This window comes from Dacryopinax primogenitus (assembly GCF_000292625.1).
Source record: "Dacryopinax primogenitus strain DJM-731 SS1 chromosome Unknown DACRYscaffold_7, whole genome shotgun sequence".
NCBI lineage: Eukaryota > Fungi > Basidiomycota > Dacrymycetes > Dacrymycetales > Dacrymycetaceae > Dacryopinax > Dacryopinax primogenitus.
The window spans coordinates 733,791-755,558 of NW_024467204.1; the positions used below are offsets into that span (position 1 = coordinate 733,791).

Sequence of the window (21,768 nt, forward strand, 5' to 3'; positions counted from 1 at the left end):
AGGTTCCAGCACATGCCAAGGTATACCAGCTACTTCCATGTCATAAAGGCTTAGTCATGTCTCTTGACCAAGCAATGAGCTGGTGCCCTGACACTATGTCTGACAGTGACAAGCTGGCCTACCAAAACCAACAGCTTGAGCACCATGAGTCCGATTTATCTGACCTCCAGGAGAAGGTTCACCAGGCCCACCTATGAATGGCTGACCGATTTAAGGCAGACCATGAGCACATCCTTGCCGATTATGACTTTAAACCTGGCACCCTGGTCCTCATTTGCAATACTCAGATAGAGAAGGAACTTGACCAAAAATCAAAGCCCTGATTTCTTGGACCTATGGTTGTTGTTACATGTACTGCCCATGGCAGTTACGTGATTGCTGATTTGGATGGAGCCATCCTCAAAGCCAGGATTGCCCAGTTCTGAGTTTATCCCTACCACCAACAATCTGAGTGCACCTTTACCCTCACTGATATTCTGCAGCAGACATCTGCCAATATCCTCCAAACTGTGAAAGACATCTTGTTGACTACCGCTGAGCCTGACCCCAAATAAATAGCACAGGCCTTATACCCACAAGCTCATCAAACCACGCATGCCTTACCTCCTGAAATCATCCCTCATTTTTTTTGTTTCCCCAAGATATATCTACTTAGTCCACAGGTGGACTCAGTAGTATGGCAACAAAACAGTCCTTACCAGAATACCTGCAAATTTCTTATGACCTGCATGAGATCCAAATTACCCATGTGAAAACATTGAAGTCACAACTTGAAGCACTCTGCAACAAATATTGGGCCAACAAGATGTACTACCACAAATTTTGCTTAAGGTGAAATTCAGATCTATGAGCACACAAAGACAGGACTATGCTATGATTATGACTATGAGACAAAAATATGAAACAGGAAAAAGAAAACAAAAGAAGAAAGGCAAAGCCAATTTACTCAGTCAGAGCCCTCCCCAGAAGAGTCTGGATCTGATCAGCCCAGGCCACTCCCATGTCCACTGCTTTCTGCAATGCATCCACTGTTTTTTGAGCCATCAGCAGGCTCTTCTGCAGGTCTGAGCATCTTGTGCTCCACCATATGGAGTGGCACAACCAGTGGCTCAATCTCTACAAGTTCAGTTAGCATGGCCCGAATAAATACTGCAGAGGGAAAGCACTTACTGGCCTACAGAAGGCAGGACTGCTTTTGTGACAGCCCAAGCGAATCCTTGTCGTCCTCCTGCTCACATTTTTTGGGCTTCTGCTTCTTCTTGTTGGCAGGTTTTTTGGCAGTCTCCTCAACCAGCTCAGGAGTCTCCAGGCAGAAAAGCTCCTCCACAGGTGCTGGAGGTGGAGCCATCACTTTCCTGATACATGCTGAAAGGAAGTTAGTCAAGGTCAATAAAAGCAAAAGAAAAATGGCATACCTATGCACACTGATCTAACCCAAAAGGTGTCCAAAATATTGGTCCAATGGGTGGTGAGTGAGAACTCTCTAGGGAAAGAGGAGAGAGAGGGGAAAGTTGGTAAGAATGCAGGAGTCAGCCTGTAGCTGAGCTATCAAAAGTTGGTATGCAATAATTGGAGCTCAGTGTCCATCCAGTCCAGTCATGATAAGTCCAGTCAAAATCTGCTAAGTCAAGTCAAGTCTGCCAGTATACCAATAATCAGATCCATATAATGCTAACCAATAAGGGGCAGAATAAGCTAGATACAGGAGTTTCTGGAAACTACTTATACTAGCTACTAAAAACGGCACTCTATACCAATCTGGTCTCTGGATACCTCTCCTAGGCAGGCATTGGCATGCCGAATATCCATGTGGGTCAACCCTGTTGCAGAGGAAACCTACAGTCATCATGCCAAATATCCAGGTTGTCCTGTTGCATGGGAAACCTCATAGTTGTCATGCTGAATATCCAGGTAGGGTTGAGACTCGTTGCTGGGGTGTGTTGTCTGTGTAGTGAGGGTCTGTAGTGCTGTGCAACAGTCTCCAAGGCCCGAAAATAGCTGTGGGAATATTGGCCTGACACACCTCACCTGAGGTGGGGTTGTTCAGCATGCTGCAAGGCTTTTTTGCTGCCTTGCATGCCAAGCAAACCACCTTGTTGGGCTGCTCCGCAATATTGCATTCATGGCACACCACACCATCTTTGAAGATGGTGTGCTTGCGACACAACATACACTGTCTGAAATATGCATCAGCAAAATGCCAAGAGCACAATAAGGCAGACCGACTCATGCAGTTTTCTGCTGAAGACAACTCTCTCACCACTTCATCCATTGTCGCCAGCAACACCTTTACCAGCATCTCTTCCAGCATCCACCCCTGTGATATTTCAGTCAGCATATTTAAGCACAAAAAAAAAAAAACAGCCAACTTACCACATTGTGGGTGTCTTCCTTCATTGGCCTCCCATGTGCCCTGGTCGTAGGCAGTGTCTCAATCGCACCATCATTGACATGTGGCATTACCGGTTTTGCTGGTGTCATCTCCTTTGCCTTGGCCCTGGCCTTCTTGGCCTTCACCAAAGGGCTGGCCAGGCTCACCATGGACCTCTGTATATTTTGGGTCAGAAAAGGGTAACTGACTTGCAAAAAAGGAAACACATACCAAAAACCCCAACAACATTGCCTTGAACTCCTTCTCATCCTTGTCCTCCTCCTCATCCTCACTGGGAAGCACAGACAAGGCAGCCAGCTCTGCTTGCTGGTCAAGGCCAAAAAGTTGGACCCACTTCTCAGGCAAATTGCAGATGAGGGCAGACTGGGGACTGTTGAGGAGCAGTGCGACTGCATTGCCAAATGGCTTGACATCCAAATACTTCACCAATGGCAAAAATCCGGGATCCTCCATGTCTTCGCACATGCCGGCAACAATTGTGGCAGCAGTCTTGAGCATGGTGGCATGCTCATCCTTTAGTGGTGCAGGCTTGGTGGCAGACTTGCAAGTGGTAGGCTTGGCGATATTGGAGCAGGGGATGCAAGTAAGTGGAGGCAGGGGTTTGGTTGAGATCTGTGGGGACAGGAAAGGTGAAATTTGGTCCCATTTATAGGCATGAGAGCACCTCAATGGACAACAAAAATGCACCAGTGCTCTGCTAAGTGCCAATATCTGGAACACTGTTTCAGCTAAGGTGGCACAGATAAACACCACACTGGGCTTTGCAAAGCAACAAATTGGCCAATCAGGGTCTCAGGCACCATGCAACTCAATGCACAAAACATGGTCAGGGTCCCTCTTGCGGACTTAAGCAGTGCTGCAAGCCACCACTTAGGGTCTTCACATGCTGACCAGCCACCCTTAGCACCAAATGCACAGCAATGCCCACTGATCTGCCCCTCACTGAATACATCAGCACCGCCATTTTACCAGCTCCCCAATGCCTGGCCCAATGTCTTACCACAGAGTGTCTCATGATTGGTCCTAGATAATGCTGCCCTTGCTTCACTCAATATTTGGTGGTACTGCACCATGTTCCTGACTGTGCATTACATCACCTGTGGCCCCACTGACTTGGGGAGTCAGTATTCAAGGTTTGGGGGGGATGAACAACCCCACCTCCAGTGGGGTGTGTCAGGCCAGTATTCCCCACAGTTATTTTTGGGCCTTAGAGACCATTGCGCAGCACTATGGACCCTCACTATGCAGGACAATGCACCCCAGCAACAAGTCTTGACTCTCCAGATATTTGGCATGATGACTATGAGGTTTCCCCAGGTGATGGGACCACCCAGATATTCAACATGACAACTGCGGGTCTCCTCTGCAATGGGATCGACCCACACAGGTATTTGGCATGCCAACATCTGCCTTGGGGAGGTATCTGGAGACCAGATTAGTATTGAGTATAGTTTAGAGTAGCTAGTATAAGTAGTTTCCAGAAACTCCTGTATCTAGCTTATTCTCCCCCTTTTCTGTTAGACTTATACAGATCTGATTATTGGTATACTGGCAGACTGGACTTGACTTAGCAGATTTGACTGGACTTATCATGACTTGACTGGATGGACACTGAGCTCTGATTATTGTGTACTGACTTTTGATAGCTCAGCTACAGGCTGACTCCTGCATTCTTACTGACTTTCCCCTCTCTCTCCTCTTTCCCTAGCGAGTTCTTGCACACCACCCATCAGACTGACTTATTTGGACTCCTGATATTTCGGACCCCTTTTGGGTTGGATCAACACACCAGCCTGGATCTTCTTGCAGATGGTTTGAATGACTTGGTCTAATAGAGCCGGAGCAAGCAGTATATTTTTATGCTGCCATGGGGTATGCTCTATGGTTGGGAAAACAACCAGGTTAAAGTAGTTGCTGTGAAACCACCTGATTTTGACTTCATCCCACAAAAAAGCCATCTCATGAGTGTGTAGGACCCATTTAATGAGGTTGACTTTGGCTGGCCAAAGGAACTTTGTTGCATTGAGATTCATGTTGTCCAAATGTTCCTGCATTAGGTGGATGCCAGGTTGAAAGGGTGGCAGATATAACAGCACTACCAGTAGATGTTCCAATGGATCTGAAGGGAACCATCAATGGATTTTGAGGTTTTTGGGATGAGTGGTGGCCACAGGTTGGACACACCATTTGACTGGTTTGTACTTATGCACTGCTAGAATATGTTGTTTTTTGTTGTATTCATAATAGTTGACAAGAAATGAAGCTCAGGGTAATGTAGTGATAGACGGTATTTTGATGGTAGATGTGGTATTGTGGATTAGAAACACATCTCATTGATCCTTTCTCAATTCATCGATGTTTACTGAAAATCCACTTGGGACAGGGTGTCATCCTGAAGATCCAAGTCCTTGGGTCAAGGAGCCCAGTTCCAGGTTGGAATAACAATTGTTATTGCAATATTGGGGCATGTTAGCATTAGTTGTTGATCCCCATTCAATAGGTCTAAGGATTGGCACTTGAGCAAAGTGAGGAAGGGTCATCTGAGAAGTAAGTCAAATGGTGATTCACAGATGATATGGACTTGTAAGAAGAGAGATATAGGTCTGGTGGTGACACAGAGGTTACAAACACATCCTAACATGCTTGTTGCTTGATTATTTGCACTTTCCATGTTGACTACCAAGTCCGGATAATATGGTACTTTCAGGTCTTTCCACATATTGTTATTCATGGCAACCAATACTGAACCAGAGTCAAGGCACCTGTGCATTTCATGTCATTGTCCCCAACCAATAATTTGATGGCATGCAAGGGGACAATGGTTTTGCCAACCACCATGCCTGCGGGGGCATCATTGCTGGAGATATGCAGCGTATGAGCCCATGTGGGGACATCTTTTTCCTGTACCACCTCAGAGCATGTACCATCTGTTGCAGCTGTTGTGTCAATACCATCAGTATCTTGTTGTAGAAAAACTGGTTGTGCTCCATGTTGAGTCCGGCAAACCAATGTCTGATAATTGACCATTTTCCTGACATCTGGAGACACTGCTAACAATTCCAAGAATGTCAAGGTCATAGGTACATCAAGTGTGTTTGCAAGTATGCTATCAATGAGAGCCATTTGTTCAATGGGTGCTCATAGGTGAGTGCATTGGGCATTCTTTGAATCCACAATGGCTTGGGCTGACAGAGGGTCTTCATGCTTTATGGCCTCCTCTTTAACAGTGATGGGATCTACTGACCATGTCATATGTGGCAGTATATTGTGGTGTGTAACAGTATCTGTCATGGCAGGCTTCTGAGGTGCTGTGACCTGCCTCTCTACTGGGGGACCTTGCTGTTGGGAACAGTTCCTGATTCGACTGATTTTGACTTGTAAGGCATGGATTTGGTCCAGTTGTTCTTGTGATAGTAGACCCACAGTATCCTTTGCCTCAGTACCTGTGAATAATGCATTTGGGGTCTCCATGGCGAATGCTTGTGTGAGTGGTTCAGCTGTGGTAAACAATCCAATTGGCACCAGGCCTTGGCCTTGTCAGTTGATCTCCACTGTCTTATTTCTGGGATTCTGCTGATGCCATGTTTGGACACAGTCATAGAGTAATTTGCCCTGTATAGTGGTGGGTACATATTGACCCATCAGCAAGACCACTCTGTGGTCTTGGTTCCTGATAATGAACCCATCACAGATAGCAATTTCCATGTCAGGACATTCACTGGGAGGCCACACCAATTACAAGTTTGGGTGGATGGTGTACTGGAGTTCATGTTAATTGCATTATGTGCGGTATTCTGACCATATGCATTGTTCATATTGTAATTGTTACTGGTATTTGAAGACCAATGTGAACTGCCTTGTTGTACCAGTGTGCTGAGTACATTGACAATATTGTCCAGCTTGTTGACTGAGGTATCTGTGGTAGTAGAATTCACTGGTTCAGCTTTGAGTGGAAAAGCCCCTGAGGTTCTGGTATTCGAAGATGTACCTGGAGGTGAAAACCTGGTATTTGTCCCAATATTTGAAAGGGATATGACAGGTGTGTCAGCTGGGGTAGTGTGAAGCAGCCAAGATGCAGTATTTTGTACATCAGACATTGGGTATGGAATTTCCAGGTGATGCTTGGGAAACTCAATGGCAAGTTTGGCAAGCACTTGACTTGTGAATTTGATATGCAATCCTTGCATGAATGCGCAGTTCTTCTCTCTTTCTGATAACTGCTCTCCTTCACCAAATGACCTGGTGATATGGTGGAATGCACAAATGTATTCTCCCAATTGGGCTTGAGTACTCATCAGTACCATGGCCAATTTCCACATGAATTCCTCAAGATCCACATAGGTAAAGATTTCATCTTCCTGTGATGTGCCTGGATATAGCTTGTATATGTCAGCCTTCCAGGTGTCATAATTGCCTCCTTTGAAAGATGGTAGTTTCTTCCAGACCACTTCGGTAGCAGCCAGAGTATACCGTGCAGCATATTTGGAGCATTGGCCAGCCGAGAGTTTGTTGGATTCTGCACACTGTTCAAAATCATCAAAGTACCACTGTAGATCTGTAGGGGCATTTGATTCTAGTTTCAGTGTGTTGCATGATGTCCTCAGGGGCATTTGACCACCCACATCTCCTTCGGGGTTGACTTGTGGCAGCATAATAGGATCAGAAGGCTCTTGGTCTGAAAGGTTGGTAGATGGCAGTACAATGATATTGGAATCAAGTAATTCAAACATGTTTTGCAAGGATGTGGTTTCTGACAGCATACTAATGGTAACTTGAAATACTGAATCACTCAGTAATTGTTCTTCTGGCTCTTCTTCAGTTTGGATAGACTCTTTGAGTTGTTGCAGAAGTTGGGAATTCCTTGTTTGAACTATGTTGGGCAACTTGGTATCTCTGCAGGTTCACCAAGAGATAACGGCAGTATCTGAGCTCAAATATTCTGCAATGATATGGTGGTAATGATGAGGACCATGGAAATAATGCTGGGTACAATGACAGAGGATACAATGGAGGACGACGGAGTATATGATATACAATGATATAATGATAATGACAAGTGATGACAGTGGATGGTGGTTAAACAATGTGGTGGTAATGACAAGGACTGCAATGTTAGATGCTGGGTATGATGGTTTGATGATGAGTAATGATTGCAAAGATGGGAATGCAGTATTGGATAATGGAGGACATGCCCTGGGAATAAATCACAGAGGAGAGCCTCATGTTGGGCTCCACTTGATGTGACTCCTACTGTACCATAGATACAATAGATAGTCTAATCAAGCTCTCTTGTGAACCTCCTATGGGTGAGCATGCTTCCAGATAATGGATGTCAGTATATTGGTATAGTGGTATATATACAGTGATATGCTTGAAGAGGATGGGATATCAAGAAGAGGGGCTAGCTAGAGAGGGGATACAGAGTGGTTGAAGGGGGAGAGTTCAGCCTCCCATTACAGGGAGATATGAGCTATCTAATATAGAATCTAAAGGAATGTGGAGGTGGTAATTGGAAAATACCATGGAAGATACCTGAAACTAATCAAGTAAGACACACCCTCAATATCGGTTGGGCGTTATCCGGATACCGCATGCGAGCCGGTAAAACGGATGTTCCGGCAATGAATATATTGAGTATGGCTACGGCGGACTAACTACAATACACAAGTCACCGAACGTACCAATACACCTCGCAATTCCCAGTCCATCGTCGAAGGCCTTGAATATTGTGCTCGCCTCAGCAAGCTCCGCCATCGCTACTTCAGCTCTTCCTTGCCCTAGTCGTACGGATGCAATCTCCTGCTTGCACATTGCCACCCCTACCTGGTGATGCTGTTGGCGGAAGATTGTAATTGCTTCTTCGAGTGCACTAGCTCCTTCCTCCCATCGGCGTGTGAAGCGTAGCACCTTGCCAAGAATTTGCAGACACTGCCCTGCGTCAAACTGTTCGTGCAAGGAATCGAACAGTGCCTTCGCTTTCTGCAGCGTCTCGATCGCCTCATCATTGCGATCTTGCATGTGCAGAACGTCTCCTAAACTTCGCATGCATTGCGCCGCCCCGGACTGGTGACCCATCGGTTCAAATTGTGCTTTTCCGACTTGCAGCACAGCTGCGGCTTCCTGATATCGATTTTGCAAACCGAATACCCCTCCCAGAGCCGATTTGCATTGAGCAGCGCCCAAACGGTCCCCCAATTCTTCAAACATCGTATCTGCTTTCTGCAACATTGGAACAGCTTCATCCCAGCGGTTTTGCATGCGAAAGATATCTCCTACAATCTTGATGCATTGTGCCGTGCCGAGCTGATGTCCGAGGAGCTCGAACACAGCCTTAGCCTCTTGGACCCTGGCCATCGCATCGTCGTATCGATTTTGCATGCGATAGATCTCCCCGAGGCGCAGGACAGAAAGCGCATATCCAAGACGATCATCTGCACCAGAGAATATCGCCGTTGCCTCCTGTAACCTCAATATCGCTTCCTCGTATCGTCCTTGCTTGCGCAACACATCAGATAGACTTTGAACACATTGTCCGAGACCGAGTTGATCACCAGCAATTTCGAACGCGTTCCTCGCTTCCTCCAAGGTCTCGAGTGCTTCTTCGAGGCGATGTTGTATCACCAGGACGTCACCAACGCCTTTGATGCATCTTGCTACGCCGAGTCGATCTCCGATTACTTCAAAAACAGCACGGGCTTCGTTAAACTTGGTTACGGCCTCGGTCCACCGATTCTGCATACGCAAGATGTTACCAAGCATCAACACGCACTGGGCTGCTCCAAGTCGGTCGCTCGTGCCCTCAAACTCCTCCTTCGCCTGTGCAACGTCTGCGACCGCATCGTCATATCGACCCTGCATGAGCAGAACGCTGCCGAGGAGCTGCAAACATTGCGCAATGCCGTGTCGATGATGGATGACCTCAAACATATTTTTCGCTTGCTCCAATCTTGCAGTAGCATCACTATACCGATGCAGGATACGGAGGATATCTCCTATACGGAGAATGCACTGCGCTGCTCCGCGTGGATTGTCTAGAGCTTCAAATATCGTGCGGGCCTCCTCGAAGCGTTGGACTGCCTCTTCGTATCGATTATCCATCCTCAGCACGTCTCCTATGCTCTGGGCACAATGCGCAGTGCCCAGTCGATTACCAATGGCATCAAAGATGGCCTTCGCGGTCTCGAGCTGCGCGAGCGCCTTCTTGTGTTGATGCTGTATCTGCAATACGTCGCCTATCCTGATAGCGCACTCAGCTACCCCATCCTCATCGCCGAGCTCGCGATAGACCGTCATGGCTTCTTGCAAATTCACGATTGCCTCGTCATGTCGATCCTCCATCAATTGTACATGTCCTATACTCTTTCTGCATTGTGCTAGCCCCAGACGATCATCGTTCGCATCAAACAGGATTCTGGCCTCTTCAAATGTTGCAATAGCATCTTCATACCGATATTTCATCCGCAGGACTTCTCCAAGGCTCCATCCGCATTTGGCTGAACTCAATTGTGCGCCAATTGCTCTTAGGGTCTGCTTGGCGCAACTCAGAAGCCGCTGTGTATCACCAGAACTCGTAACCTGGGAGAATCTGGCAGCTTGCCTCGTCGCATCTAATAACACGTCGATATCGTCGTCCATAACAAGAGTCTGCCACGCGTGGAGCAGTACCGCGGTCATATTGCCAATCTCTGGCAACACCACAGCGACAGTCTCTGGTAGGGGCGCTCTCCCAACATTTGTCGTTTGGAAGGCAAGCCGGATATAATAATGTCGCACCTGCACCAGATGAAAAACATCTGGTAGATACTGCATCAAAATATACTCCCGGATAGGCGCCAGCACCTTGAGTCGATCGGGGTTTTCAGTGACCAATGCAACTTGCTGGAGCGTCCGTGAAGCTTCTCCAGGCAATTCCAAGGATGGCACTGCGAGGCTCAATGCGATATATTTCATACCATCCGGAAGCAGGCACAAGATAGAGAGCAACTTCAACGCCTCTGGGTGGTCTTGCATTGTGAGTGACTTGAGCGAGACTTCGATCGAAACTTCCAGGCTTGTTTGTCGCCGACCGCGTCCTCGACGTAAAAGGCGAGCCGCCTCTTTCTGGTATACTTCCAGCAGGTCTTCGATGGCGAGGATCTGCCCCTGATATGCTATGAGTGTGATTACCAGTGGCAGGCCGTCTAGCATTCCCAATAGTGTGTCGACGGCGTTGGTACGCTCGCTCCGACGACTGATCTTGTCAAAGATCTGATAAGCGTCCTCCAGTCCGATCGGCTGGAGTGAACCTGTCTCCGGTGACGACCAAACAACGCCTGTCGGACGGAGATTCCCCCTCATTGTCACCAGGATCGACAGATAATTACTCAATGCAACTTCTCCGAGGATCGATTCGACTTCATTTTGTTCTTCCGTATCCCACAGGGACTCAAAGTTATCCAGCACAATCAAGAAATGCTCATGGAGAGATGCAAAGTATTCAACGATCATTTGGCGAGGATTTTCGGCCTCCCCGAGGTGAAGCACTCGCTGAAGGCATGAAAGAAAACCATCTAGAGAGGTGACACCGTCCAAACTGAGGAACATGCGTCCGGAGCCAAATTTGCGCATGACAGTGGTGTCATGAAGCACCGCGATTGCGAGGGTGGTTTTTCCTATCCCACCGGGCCCCGTCGATGACAAGTGTGCGCTATCATGCGCGAGCAAAGCAGAGATACAGGCCTCCATTTCTTTTCTTCTGCCGAAAAAGATCTGAGGCCTTGGTGGGAGCTCGAAGGTTGGGAGTTTTGATCGACTAAGGACATAGTCAGACAACACGCATATAACGCCAGCTGTGCGAGGGGCTGCCTAGTGTCTGTTCGTTCCACTGCCTGTGAAGTGTCAACTTGAATCAGTGCTTAAAGTGGGGCTTTCATACCGGCAATTGATTCTCCTTATTGTGCATTTCATTGTTCTTCGACAATGCAAATGAAAATAATACCGCCATCTTGATTCATATTAGCTGATGCTCCTATGATCGTGGTCTGATCTGCTTACGTGGGTTGATTGGGCAAGATTGCTAAGCTTGTTATGTAAGCGCAGAGTCTCCTTCTCTATACCACGCCGATATACTAAGCGGCTCAGAGTAGTCCTTTCGGACGACTTTTCCAGAACGGATATGATCTGATGACCTACTCTTCAAGTTTGGTTATTAGAAAGTGCGAGTACACGCGGAGGTGGACTTACTGGTCGAGCTCTTCGACAACGTGCCGAAAGCGAGTAGAGACTACTCCGCTGGACATAAATTCCAAAACTTCCTCTGTTATCTCACGTAAATGATTCGTTAATGAGTGACCTGGCTGAATATTGCGCTCTGGCGCCTATTGTACAGTTAACAGCATTGAGCGTCGCAGCATCAGCGAGGATGGCAGAGCCACGCACCATGCTCAATGCCTGGATTTTGCGCTGATTATCAAGGAGCTTCCGTCTGATCTCTTCATCGCTAAACTCTGCCTCGCACCCTTCCCGGTTGCTGGAGGTGAATGCCGCTTGTTTCTCGGTCAGGTCGGGAAGGGCTTTCTCGAATTTTGGTCGGTTTTCCATTCCCTCAATCTGTCGGTGAATACGCCCGGAGAATACGGCAGTATTATTCTTCGGGGTGGAGGCTCAGTCTGTCAGTATTGCTTCGAGCTAAAGCAGAGAGCCACTTCGTCGTTCGTTGTAACAAACCAGTGACAATCAGTTCACAGTGGCGGTGCTTTGCTGACTCAGCTCCAATTCGTCCATATTTGGGGTGTTTCGAGATGTTTGGTTGTGGTCATCCTGTTACGACAAAAATCCGCTTCTCAAAGAAACTTTCCCTGCTCGTATAAGGCACAGAGGTGACAGGTTGTGCGGGAGGATCTCCGACGAATGGACAAGGTGATAGGAACTCGACAAAAACTGCCGGAAACATCTCATATTACGTTGAGCACCTGGGGCCGAATGCCTACAAATGGGTGAAGTTGGGAGTAAAATCACGAGGAGCGTCCTGACCGCTTGGAAAGACTGCTAGAGTCCATCCTAAAATATGCACATGTCCTGACTCGGATCTATTGCTCGCTCACCTTCACTTCTGCAGCGCAAGCTTGCGCTTCTTCCATGAGCCTCATATCTTCAAATATTTGCAACGCCTCTTGTAGAAGCAGCTTTGCCTCTGCCTTGTGGTCGGGGGCGAAGTAAACTCGAGAAAGTAACCTGCTACTTTCTGCAATGCCAAATCGATACCCGATGGTGACAAATCGAGAGTTGGCCTCTTCTAGCGTTGCGCGAGCAGCATCGTATGTTTGTGTCATGAAATGCACTTCACCGATGCTTAACATGCATTGTGCAGCCCCCATTCGATTACCAATAGCATCATATTCGAGGTTTGCCTCCTCGAGAGTTGTGAGGGCCTTGTCGTAGTGACGTTGCATGCGAAGCGCGTCGCCGATCATGCGGACGCATTGTGCCGCCCCCAGCCGATTACCGACGGATTCGTACTCGACTCTAGCCTCTTCGAGAAATATGACAGCTTGCTCGAACTGCTCCTGCATGCGAAAAACGTCTCCTAGACTCCGTGTACATTGCGCGACCCAAAGCCGGTCACCCAGTTCGTTGAGTGTCGCTTTCGCGCTTTGAAGTTCTACGATAGACTTCTCGAACCGCCCAAGCATCCGAAGTACATCCCCCATGCTACGGGTACACTGTGCAGCGCCGTGTCGATTCCCGACAGCTTCGAAAGTTGTCTTCGCTTTCTTCAGTTTGACGACGGCTTCGCTGTACCGACGGAGCATGAGCAGTACACCACCCACCGTGTAGGTACATTGGGCAACTCCAAGCTGATCGTCGACATCCAAGAAGGCAGCAATCGCACCATCAAGCACCTTAAACATCTCGGGATAACGATCTTGCCGACCAAGGAGATGGCCCATCAGCTTCCGGCACAGACCTGCCCCTCTCAGGTTCCCAGTCTTGTCCAAAAAGGCGACTGCCTCCCCAAGAAGGGGCATGCAATCCCCGTAGCTCGCGACATGGGAAAACTGCGCCAAGTGTTCGGTCGCTTGCAGTAGCTCATTCCTCTGAGGTTCCTTCTCTGGAGCTGAACGCCAAGCATGCAGGAGAACAGCATTGATGTTCCCGAACTGGGCAGAGATAGAGTCGACCACATGTCTTGAGTCATGTGAACCGAGTTTCGCAGCTTGTGAAGCGAGCGCCATGAAGTGGTGGCGGACTTCTTCCAGGGCAGGGCCGGAAGGGGGGTACCGGAGGAGGATAAAGTCGCGGATGGGAGAGAGGGCTTTGATCCTCAGCCCTGGCTCAGGACGGACGATAAATGCAGCCTGAAGCAGGACAAGTGCTGTTTGTCTCGTATTCTTCATAGAGGACAGGATTTGTGCAAGGTCACGGACAGGCACGCCGTCAGGGAGCAGACATACAAGGGACAGCAGGTGTAGGGCCGCCGGGTTGGCGCAAACCGAATGGGAGGAGAGCGACAGCTGGATGGATACGTCCAATCGAGTAAGTCTTCCCTCCGGGCCACCACGCGCGAGAAGAGCTGTCTTCTCTGCTCGCACCGCAAACTCCAGCATGAGCCCATCTAGTCTCTTATGAAGGGCATTCCCCGCCTCTGCGGAAGTCTGTTTCGCGAGTGCACCTCGAACTCCACGCTGCTTTCGAAGGTATGTTTCCACTTCCGGTACCACTCTATGTCGTATTAGGAAAATGAGCTGGGCAAGAGATAGATAGGGGACTTACTCCCTGAGTGCCTCAATCAGGCGCCTAATCTGCTCATTATCCTCTTGGTCTGTCTCCGTATAAGTTCGCTTCAGAACCTGCTCGGAGATCAATGTCAGTCGCCCTGCAAGCTCCTGGCAGTCCTTCTGATGATTGTCAACGAGCTAGAGAGAGTGCATCAGACATAGTCACGCAGGAACGGAGAGACGAGCTTACATCCCAGATTCCAAGGACGCTCAGCGTCATTCGCTCAACGTTGTCTTTCATAGGGTTGATTGAGCTACTTGTGCGAGTCTTCCACTGCCTCAAGGCAGAGGATAGACGACTTCTCGACCCGGTCGACGAGGGTTGCATGAAGAATGGCGAATGACTCAGCGCCAACCGGAAAGACAGGCGATCGAGGGGTTAAGAGCAATTACAGAGCGCATTGCTGATGCTTGGATGACGGTCGATTGACTCAACATCGCACAGCGCAGTGTGTGGATCTGGCAATCCGTTAAGTCGGGAGTGACGAAGTCAATGGATAAATACCATTACCTGGTAATACCGACGTGCATTGTTCTGCAGAAGCAAGCCAGTTGTCAGCGCTCTACTCCTGTGTCGGAATAGTCGATAGGGGATGTACAGCACAGTGCACAAGGGAATGTCCGTCGAAATGGGACGACATTCCCAAGGAGGGTTACCGGCTCAGGGATTGTCTTCGTCCCTTTTGGTCCCGACATTCGGGAGACAGGGCCGGACGTTCGGGAGACACAATCGGGCGTTCGGGAATGTCCTTGATGATTCTAGCCACAACATTCCAGTGAGAGTGACGTTTTTGCATACGGGAAAATACATGCACAGGAACAAGGGTCACTAGCGTAATCAGTGGAAATCCGGATTGAAAGAGGGCGCATTCTTTGACCAACCGTCTGCAGAATGGATGAAGGATGTTGCATCAGGAGGGCCGAACGAACGCTGGTAGGGAAATGCAAAAAGCGCCCTTTGAAGGAGACGCATGCAAATGGACCACATACCTCATCACAGTCCGTGATGCGTACCTGAACATCTCGGCCGCCTTATATATTCTCGCAACTTCCACCGTGTTTTCGTATGGCATTCTGGCCATCAAGCTCGTTGTTTGGGTTTGGTAAGACTAGACTAGCTGACCAGTTTTCCCACAGTGCGTGTGGGTCATGCTTGATACCGGGTTTCGCGCCAGACTCCGCACATGGCATTCAACCACATGCCAGTTTTTCGACAAACCACTCTCATCTTGTCGGTCCGGACACGCTGATGTACACATTCTTTCGGTGATATCGACTGATGATGATCTATGGCAAGCAAATCTTCGGCAATAAAGTACATGCTCGGCGCCAACACCAAGACCCAACACAGCTAGCCTCGGGAACACACTCACTGACCTTCGTGCAACGATCCGAGCGGTAGAAAGAAGAGCCACGTATCAACGATGTTTCCAGCGAATGACTGTCCGCAACAGCATGAACAACTGATGAGATGCCATTGTCCTCGGCGATTCCCTTGAAGATGGGGGCAGTGGGGCTGATACTGACCGCGAACGCGTCCTGGTGAACGCAGGAAATTGGAGCCCCTTCAGCGCATCCTCGCAGTATCCCACCTGATTCACCAACCCAAGGTCTTGATAGATCGAGAGCGCTTCTTGAAGTATGGATGAAGCCTCGTCGATGCGATCCATCTTGATCAGGATAGACGGTAGGGACTTGTTGCATTCGGCGACGCCTAGGCGGTCACGGATCACGCGAAACATCGCGCGCGCAGCCTCTAGTCGCTCTAGAAACTCCTCAAATCGACCTTGCATGCGAAGCACGTTTCCGATGACAAGGTTGCATTGCGCGGCACCCAAGCGGTTTCCAATTTCTGTGAAGACAACCCGTGCTTCCTCGAGCTTCGTGATCGCTTCTGGGTATCGCCGAAGCATTCGCAGGGCGTCGCCCTGGCTTCGTGCGCATTGCGCTGCGCCCAGCCGATGTCTGATATCGTCGAACGTGTCCTTGGCCATCTCTAACCGCTCATTGGCTTCATCGTACTCCTTGAGGGAAATCAAAACTTCGCCGATGCTTTGTATGCACTGCGCAGCACCGAGCGGTTTGTGATTCGCGATAAATAGCCCCTTGCCTGCTCGAGCTTTTGGATAGCTCCTTTGTAGTACCCCATCATACGAAGAACGTCACCAAGGCTTTGCGTGCACTGTGCTGCCCCGAGAACGTCGCCCCTCCGATCGAAGACGACCTGTGCGTCCTCGAGATGTGCGATGGCTTCAGGGTACCGATTACGCATGCGCAGAAGATCACCAATGCTGCGGATACAACGCGCCGCTGCCAAAAAATTGCCGGTAAGGTCAAACATACGCATTGCTCCTTTGAAGCTTTCAATTGCCTCGTCGTATCGATCATGGCTGCTCAGGATATCGCCCAGCCTCTGAGCACATTCAGCTGCTCCCTGCGCATAACCCATTTCTTCGAGCCTTAATCTTGCCTCCATGACCAATTGTGTGCAATCACCGCAGCTGGCTAGATGAGAAAAGGTGGCAAGTTGGCCCGTCGCAGCTAGGAGGTCCCTGATTTCGCTGTCGTGAGGTGGCGCTTTCCAAAAATGCAGTAAGACGGAATTGATATTGCCGAATTCGGTCGTTAGGAGGTTCACCGCTTGTTTACCTTCGGTCGTGCCAATTTTGGATGTCTGCATCTTCCGGGTGAGATTCTGGACGTATGTTCGAAGCTCGTGTAGCCATGATCCCGATGGGGGATAGTGGCAAAGGATGAAGTCGCGAATGGGAGACAACACACGCAGTCTCCCGGTAGGCTCCTTCAAAGCTAATGCAGCCTCCAACAGTATGATTGCAGTCGATTGGGTGTCGGACATAGAGGGAAATAGTTGAGGAAGAGAATGGATTGGTATGCCGTCCGGCAGGAGGCAGAGAAGAGGAAGAAGTGCCCGTGCGTTTGGGCTATCCGACATGAGTGGTGAGTCCCATGAGAGCTGAATCGATGCATCAAGGTTTGCCAGTGGACCAAAACCATTCTTCATAAGAGCTGTCTTCTTCGCTCGGTAGCCATTGAGGAGTTCTTCGGGATTCATGACTTGACCTTGACGAGCTAGCAGGTGGATTGCCAGCGGAAGTCCGTCAAGGAGCCCCAGAAGCTCGTCCAGACCAGGACCTTCCCTATGAGCAATCCCTCTCCACATCTGGTGAGCGGCCGAGATGTGAAGTGTGCCGAGAGGCTCGCTACAAGTCTCGGCCCACTGGATACCACATGGTCGAATCGCCCCTCTCATTGTGATGATGAGGGATAGAGTATCGATCCCGGCGAGCTTGGCCAGCAGGTGCTCCACATTGATTTGGTCCCCTGAGGCCCATGCAGTTTCGAGATTGTCGAGAACCAGAAGGCTGGTGCCTCGCTCCTCCAGGTTTGCGAGCACCATCTGGCGAGCATTGGAGTCTGTTTGCAAGCCCAGCGCTGCCATAAGGGCTTGGATAATGCCTTCGGCTGAGATGATACCTTCGCAGCTGACAAATATAATCCGGAAGCGAAATTTCCCCTTAACCAAAGGGTCATTCATCACTGCGGCAGCAACAGCCGTCTTTCCGATTCCTCCTGGTCCAAGCAGTGGTATGTGGCAAGCCGTAGGCTGGAGTAAAAGTTGAACTATTCTGTTGACCAAATCGTCCCTGCCACAGAAAATCGATGGCTTGGGAGGTATTTCAGGAAGGGTGCGAGTGGGGGACCTGCCAGTGGGAAATACGTTAGAAGGCTGCATACACATAGCCGAGGGGGCGTACGTGGGGGATAAGGGCAAGCGAGCAATCTTTTTCATTGTGAGCATGTGCACGCAATTTGAGTGTGATGGCACGCACGTCTTCGAGCCTCTCTATTCGCCCAGAGGCATTCTCCAGCCAGAGGTGCTAACAAATACTGATTTAGCAATAATCAATGGATTTCATGATAACGAGCGTACAGTAAGCATTATAGTCACGGAGTCCAGCTTGCTCCGCAGGCGCCGTCTCGATTCGGACTGATTCAGATTGGCACGGACATGGAGAGGCATACGTTTTTGCAGCTCCACAGAATTTTCGATTTCAGTCACAATCCTACAGCAACGTCAACATGATTTCTAGAGACAGGAGGGGTACAAACGTCTTGAGAGCTTCCGTTTGTTTAGCCGCCGTGGCACTCATTGCAGCGTTTGGAGGGATTCGGTCAAGGACTTCTTCATTCAGGTGGGCCAGTCTGTCAACGAGTTCTTGATATTCGTCTTCTTGTTCCATCAGCTGTTTGTAGAACGTGTGAACTCCCGCGAGAGCTGAAGTGGTACATGGCGCGTACCCCTTCCAACCCGAGAACTTTCCAAGTTGTAGATGTGAGCGCTTGTTGGAGAGGCCACTCGCCTGATGTCCCCTTCGCCATCCATTTCTTGAAAGACGCGCTGAGTCTTGTCTCCTTAGGTGAGGGTTCGCTCATCATAGCCATCTGACCGAAGGAGTATGGATGAGGAGGTGTCGCAGGCGCCTTGAGGTGCTAAGGTTGGAGGGATCTTTCGCTCTGACAGTTCTTAGGTTATTATACCTTGGCATCGTGTTAGCGCTTATCCCGGAGGCATAGAGCAAATCCCACAACGCAGCATCCAATCCCGCGTGTGAGAACCCAACTCGTTACACCGAAATTGCAAAGAGTACAGGTGACAGCTGATTGGAGCGGTGGGCGAGGCGTACGGTTAGGCAACGTGTCTGGAGGGGTACAAGAGGGAGTCCCAGAGATGCCGACATCAACGACCATCGGTAGCCATAAATAACTGGCGCCTGAAAGCTCATTATCTTTCAAACTGGGGCAGGAGAGGCACGTTGAAGAAGTGCCCGGACGACTGCGTCTGCCACACGATAAACCCGTTACAGGCACGTGGAGAATGGCTTACGCCGCGTTTTGTATGACTAAGCCATTTTGCTATCGGTCGTTGTAAGGTTCTTTATCGTTGACAAAAGTACACCTGCGGAGACAACTGCCGCTCTGCTGAAGCAGCAACTCAATTCCTCCAGAGTCCGGTGCTGGAGCAAAAAATACCGATATTAATATGCTGAAGCAGATTATCCTTTCCCGGAGAGTACTACTTCCTTTTTCCTCCGATGCTTCTGCGCAGCCACCCCTCCTTCAATTAATTCCTTTTCCTGGTCATGGTCCTCGTCGTGACACCGCATTCTACAATGCATTGATGCTATTGCTGCATTTATGAATGCAGCTTAAATGACAATGAAACGTGAGAACAACACGAAGCCCTAGAGGCACAATCGTTTCAAACAGTCCACAACAGCATACGGAATCCAGTTTCCACCTCCTTGTAAGCCCTGCCAAGCGACGTCCCAGTCATCAAACCATGCTTCATCATGTCCCAACGCATCTCTGTCGAGCATGCAGCAGTAGCATAGTGATCTTTCCATTTGGATCTGACCGACGCGAAATGCCTTCAGGAAGTCGGTTAAGCCCAATTCAGAGTAGCGTAGGAACCACGTGTATTCGGTCTCATCCTCGCCGACATCTATGAAGATCAGGTATGTTGCTGCTGCAATCATAAAGATAAGTTCGCAAGGGGGATCGAAGGCGACTGGTTTGGATCGGAGAGGGAGATGCAGGCCGCGAATGGCGATGTGCAGGTAACCGTCAGGATATTCGAGCAGCCTCCTCTCCATTTCCTCTACCCTCACGCACCCCGGCGGCAGGGACTCCAATCGAACACCCCATTCCCGTATGCTATTTTCGTCCAGTTGATTCAGTATTCGTCTCTTCCATGACTCACGCTACAAGAATCTCATTGGTATGTCGAGACAGCGAGGAGAGTAGAAGTCCGGCTGGCACCCGAGCAGCTACAAGTGCACGAACTGTCTACGCTGGTGAACAATGCTGGCCCCCTTGCACTGCGTGGTCCATGGGTATGCGCCAAGAAATGGAAGGGAGCTGAACTGTTGCATATGTACAACATTGGGAAGGACGCGATGCTGGTACTTGAAACACCACGTTTGGTAGGCACCCAGTTTTGTATGCACACTAATGTCAAGAGACTCACACAGATTTGGCCAGTGTCAGGTCCTAGCCGCCTCATTTTTTCACGATTATCTGGTCGTTATTCTGGACCGTGCTGTGCTGGTAGCGCAACTGAGTGCGGCTAATCGTATCATCGATGCTCAACCGCGTGGCTTAACGCACATGGCGACTTCCACCAGCATTCCGATGGTGCACATGCTTTGGCAGGCCGAGATGTGGGATGAGGGGTCGGCATAAGGACTCTAGAGGACAGGAGTGAGGCGCCAAGCGATGAACGTGCTATGATAACCGCTCACATTGGGCTCCTTGGACGATACCATACGTGCATCCAACGATACCACATCTTCGTTGAAGAGTCCAGTCCAGGAAGTCCACCGCTCGTTTCTCTCAAACTCGGACCGAAATTGAACATCTCTCCCGAGCATCGAATATCTGGCCTCCGAGCTGGCAACTCAGGATTGGAAGCGGTCTGGATCGAAGATGGAGAGGTGACACGCGCCGTCCTCACCCAAAAGACAGAGACACCGACCACGAGCGGTATCAGAACCAGCTGCAGAGATCTGGAATCTGGAGGCCGGAGAGTGACCTCGTGGATTGTACTCCACTGGCCTTTGATGAGGTCAGAGGTGCCATGGTCTTGGGCACAACATACGTGCGCACCTTGACCGTTCTTCACGCCTTGCCCCTGCGACAATAGTTGAAACAGGCTCGAAACATGACACGAGAGAATCTCCCCGTGCTGGGTGTGTCAGATGAGAGGAACTTCGTTTTCAATCATTCCTGGGGCAAGGAAATGTTATGGAATGATCTGGTGAGTCCCCATCAGGCGCATATAGCTTGCTGGCTCTTTGGACGGCATCACGACACGGAGCTCGAACAGGACACGGAGCGCTTCCCCACGCCTGTTGAGTTCGGGGACACCGCTCTTCAACTCGACTGCCGTTCCCAAGGTGCGGGGAAACACTCGAGCCGTTCCTCGAAGTGCGGCAGCTTCGATGTACGAAAAACACAACAGATCTCCCTCGTGTGTTCCGACGATCACCCGACCCTTCATCATCGCGCACCATGTCGCGTGTTGCCGGGGAAGCGAGATGAGCCGTGCAGCCAATATCGTCTCGCCGCAATCACCGCTTGAACCGTTCCGTGGTCAAGAACATGCTGTTGCCCACAGATGTTCCCGGATCTGCGAATCCGTCATGTCGCGAACGCTAATATCTTCCTCCGGGACCGGAAAATACCTCGCGTTCACTCCATCGATGAGACGTGAGCGCAAGATGTCCGTAGTAAGATTACGAAGATAGCGATTGACCTGGAGTGTGTAACAATCAGCTCAAGGCCGACAAAGAAGCAGCGTTAGAGACTCACCTGGGACAGCCGCAACAAGTCAAGGTCGCGAAGGAGCGACCAGATCATCCACCAAAGCTCCACGGGCACGACAAAGATTGAACTCATGACAGATAGAAGGACGTTGCATTGCGTGCAATTCACCAGCTGAGTGCCCGTGCTGTTGAGGTTAGAGATGTGTACTAATTGTCAACTGGCTGAGGCTGTGGAGTTGACTAGACCCTGAGCGGAGTCTTTTAGGGTTACATC

At 49.7% G+C, this 21,768-nt stretch overlaps 7 protein-coding genes across 7 annotated transcripts; 2 read left to right on the plus strand and 5 right to left on the minus strand.

Moving 5' to 3' along the window:
* Window positions 1-1,174: 1,174 nt before the first annotated feature.
* DACRYDRAFT_106816 (uncharacterized protein) lies at window positions 1,175-2,890 on the minus strand (the record flags this gene model as incomplete). Its single annotated transcript, XM_040768342.1, has 5 exons — window positions 1,175-1,365; window positions 1,416-1,545; window positions 2,261-2,317; window positions 2,374-2,547; window positions 2,603-2,890. 5 exons carry the CDS (start codon window positions 2,888-2,890, stop codon window positions 1,175-1,177), a joined length of 840 nt encoding a protein of 279 aa, XP_040629651.1.
* Window positions 2,891-4,131: 1,241 nt separating this feature from the next.
* Window positions 4,132-4,425, minus strand: DACRYDRAFT_50832 (uncharacterized protein; the record flags this gene model as incomplete). Its single annotated transcript, XM_040775012.1, has 1 exon — window positions 4,132-4,425. One exon carries the CDS (start codon window positions 4,423-4,425, stop codon window positions 4,132-4,134), a length of 294 nt encoding a protein of 97 aa, XP_040629652.1.
* A 1,608-nt stretch (window positions 4,426-6,033) lies between these two features.
* On the minus strand, window positions 6,034-7,002 carry DACRYDRAFT_50794 (uncharacterized protein; the record flags this gene model as incomplete). Its single annotated transcript, XM_040775009.1, has 1 exon — window positions 6,034-7,002. One exon carries the CDS (start codon window positions 7,000-7,002, stop codon window positions 6,034-6,036), a length of 969 nt encoding a protein of 322 aa, XP_040629653.1.
* Window positions 7,003-8,032: 1,030 nt separating this feature from the next.
* DACRYDRAFT_106817 (TPR-like protein) lies at window positions 8,033-18,612 on the minus strand (the record flags this gene model as incomplete). The annotated part of the gene is made up of 14 exons (XM_040768343.1): window positions 8,033-11,183; window positions 11,615-11,748; window positions 11,810-12,019; window positions 12,475-14,092; window positions 14,144-14,286; window positions 14,339-14,422; window positions 15,526-15,687; window positions 15,750-16,172; window positions 16,223-17,870; window positions 17,925-17,950; window positions 18,000-18,047; window positions 18,101-18,233; window positions 18,280-18,413; window positions 18,469-18,612. The coding sequence occupies 14 exons, from the start codon at window positions 18,610-18,612 to the stop codon at window positions 8,033-8,035; spliced, it is 8,058 nt and encodes a 2,685-aa protein (XP_040629654.1).
* An 800-nt stretch (window positions 18,613-19,412) lies between these two features.
* Window positions 19,413-19,823, minus strand: DACRYDRAFT_106818 (uncharacterized protein; the record flags this gene model as incomplete). The annotated part of the gene is made up of 1 exon (XM_040768344.1): window positions 19,413-19,823. One exon carries the CDS (start codon window positions 19,821-19,823, stop codon window positions 19,413-19,415), a length of 411 nt encoding a protein of 136 aa, XP_040629655.1.
* A 294-nt stretch (window positions 19,824-20,117) lies between these two features.
* DACRYDRAFT_21728 (uncharacterized protein) lies at window positions 20,118-20,655 on the plus strand. Its single transcript, XM_040772523.1, has 2 exons — window positions 20,118-20,417; window positions 20,472-20,655. The coding sequence occupies exon 1, from the start codon at window positions 20,182-20,184 to the stop codon at window positions 20,410-20,412; it is 231 nt and encodes a 76-aa protein (XP_040629656.1). The 5' UTR covers window positions 20,118-20,181; the 3' UTR covers window positions 20,413-20,417; window positions 20,472-20,655.
* Window positions 20,656-20,834: 179 nt separating this feature from the next.
* DACRYDRAFT_21729 (uncharacterized protein) lies at window positions 20,835-21,663 on the plus strand. Its single transcript, XM_040772524.1, has 2 exons — window positions 20,835-21,487; window positions 21,544-21,663. Exon 1 carries the CDS (start codon window positions 20,891-20,893, stop codon window positions 21,308-21,310), a length of 420 nt encoding a protein of 139 aa, XP_040629657.1. The 5' UTR covers window positions 20,835-20,890; the 3' UTR covers window positions 21,311-21,487; window positions 21,544-21,663.
* Window positions 21,664-21,768: the final 105 nt, after the last annotated feature.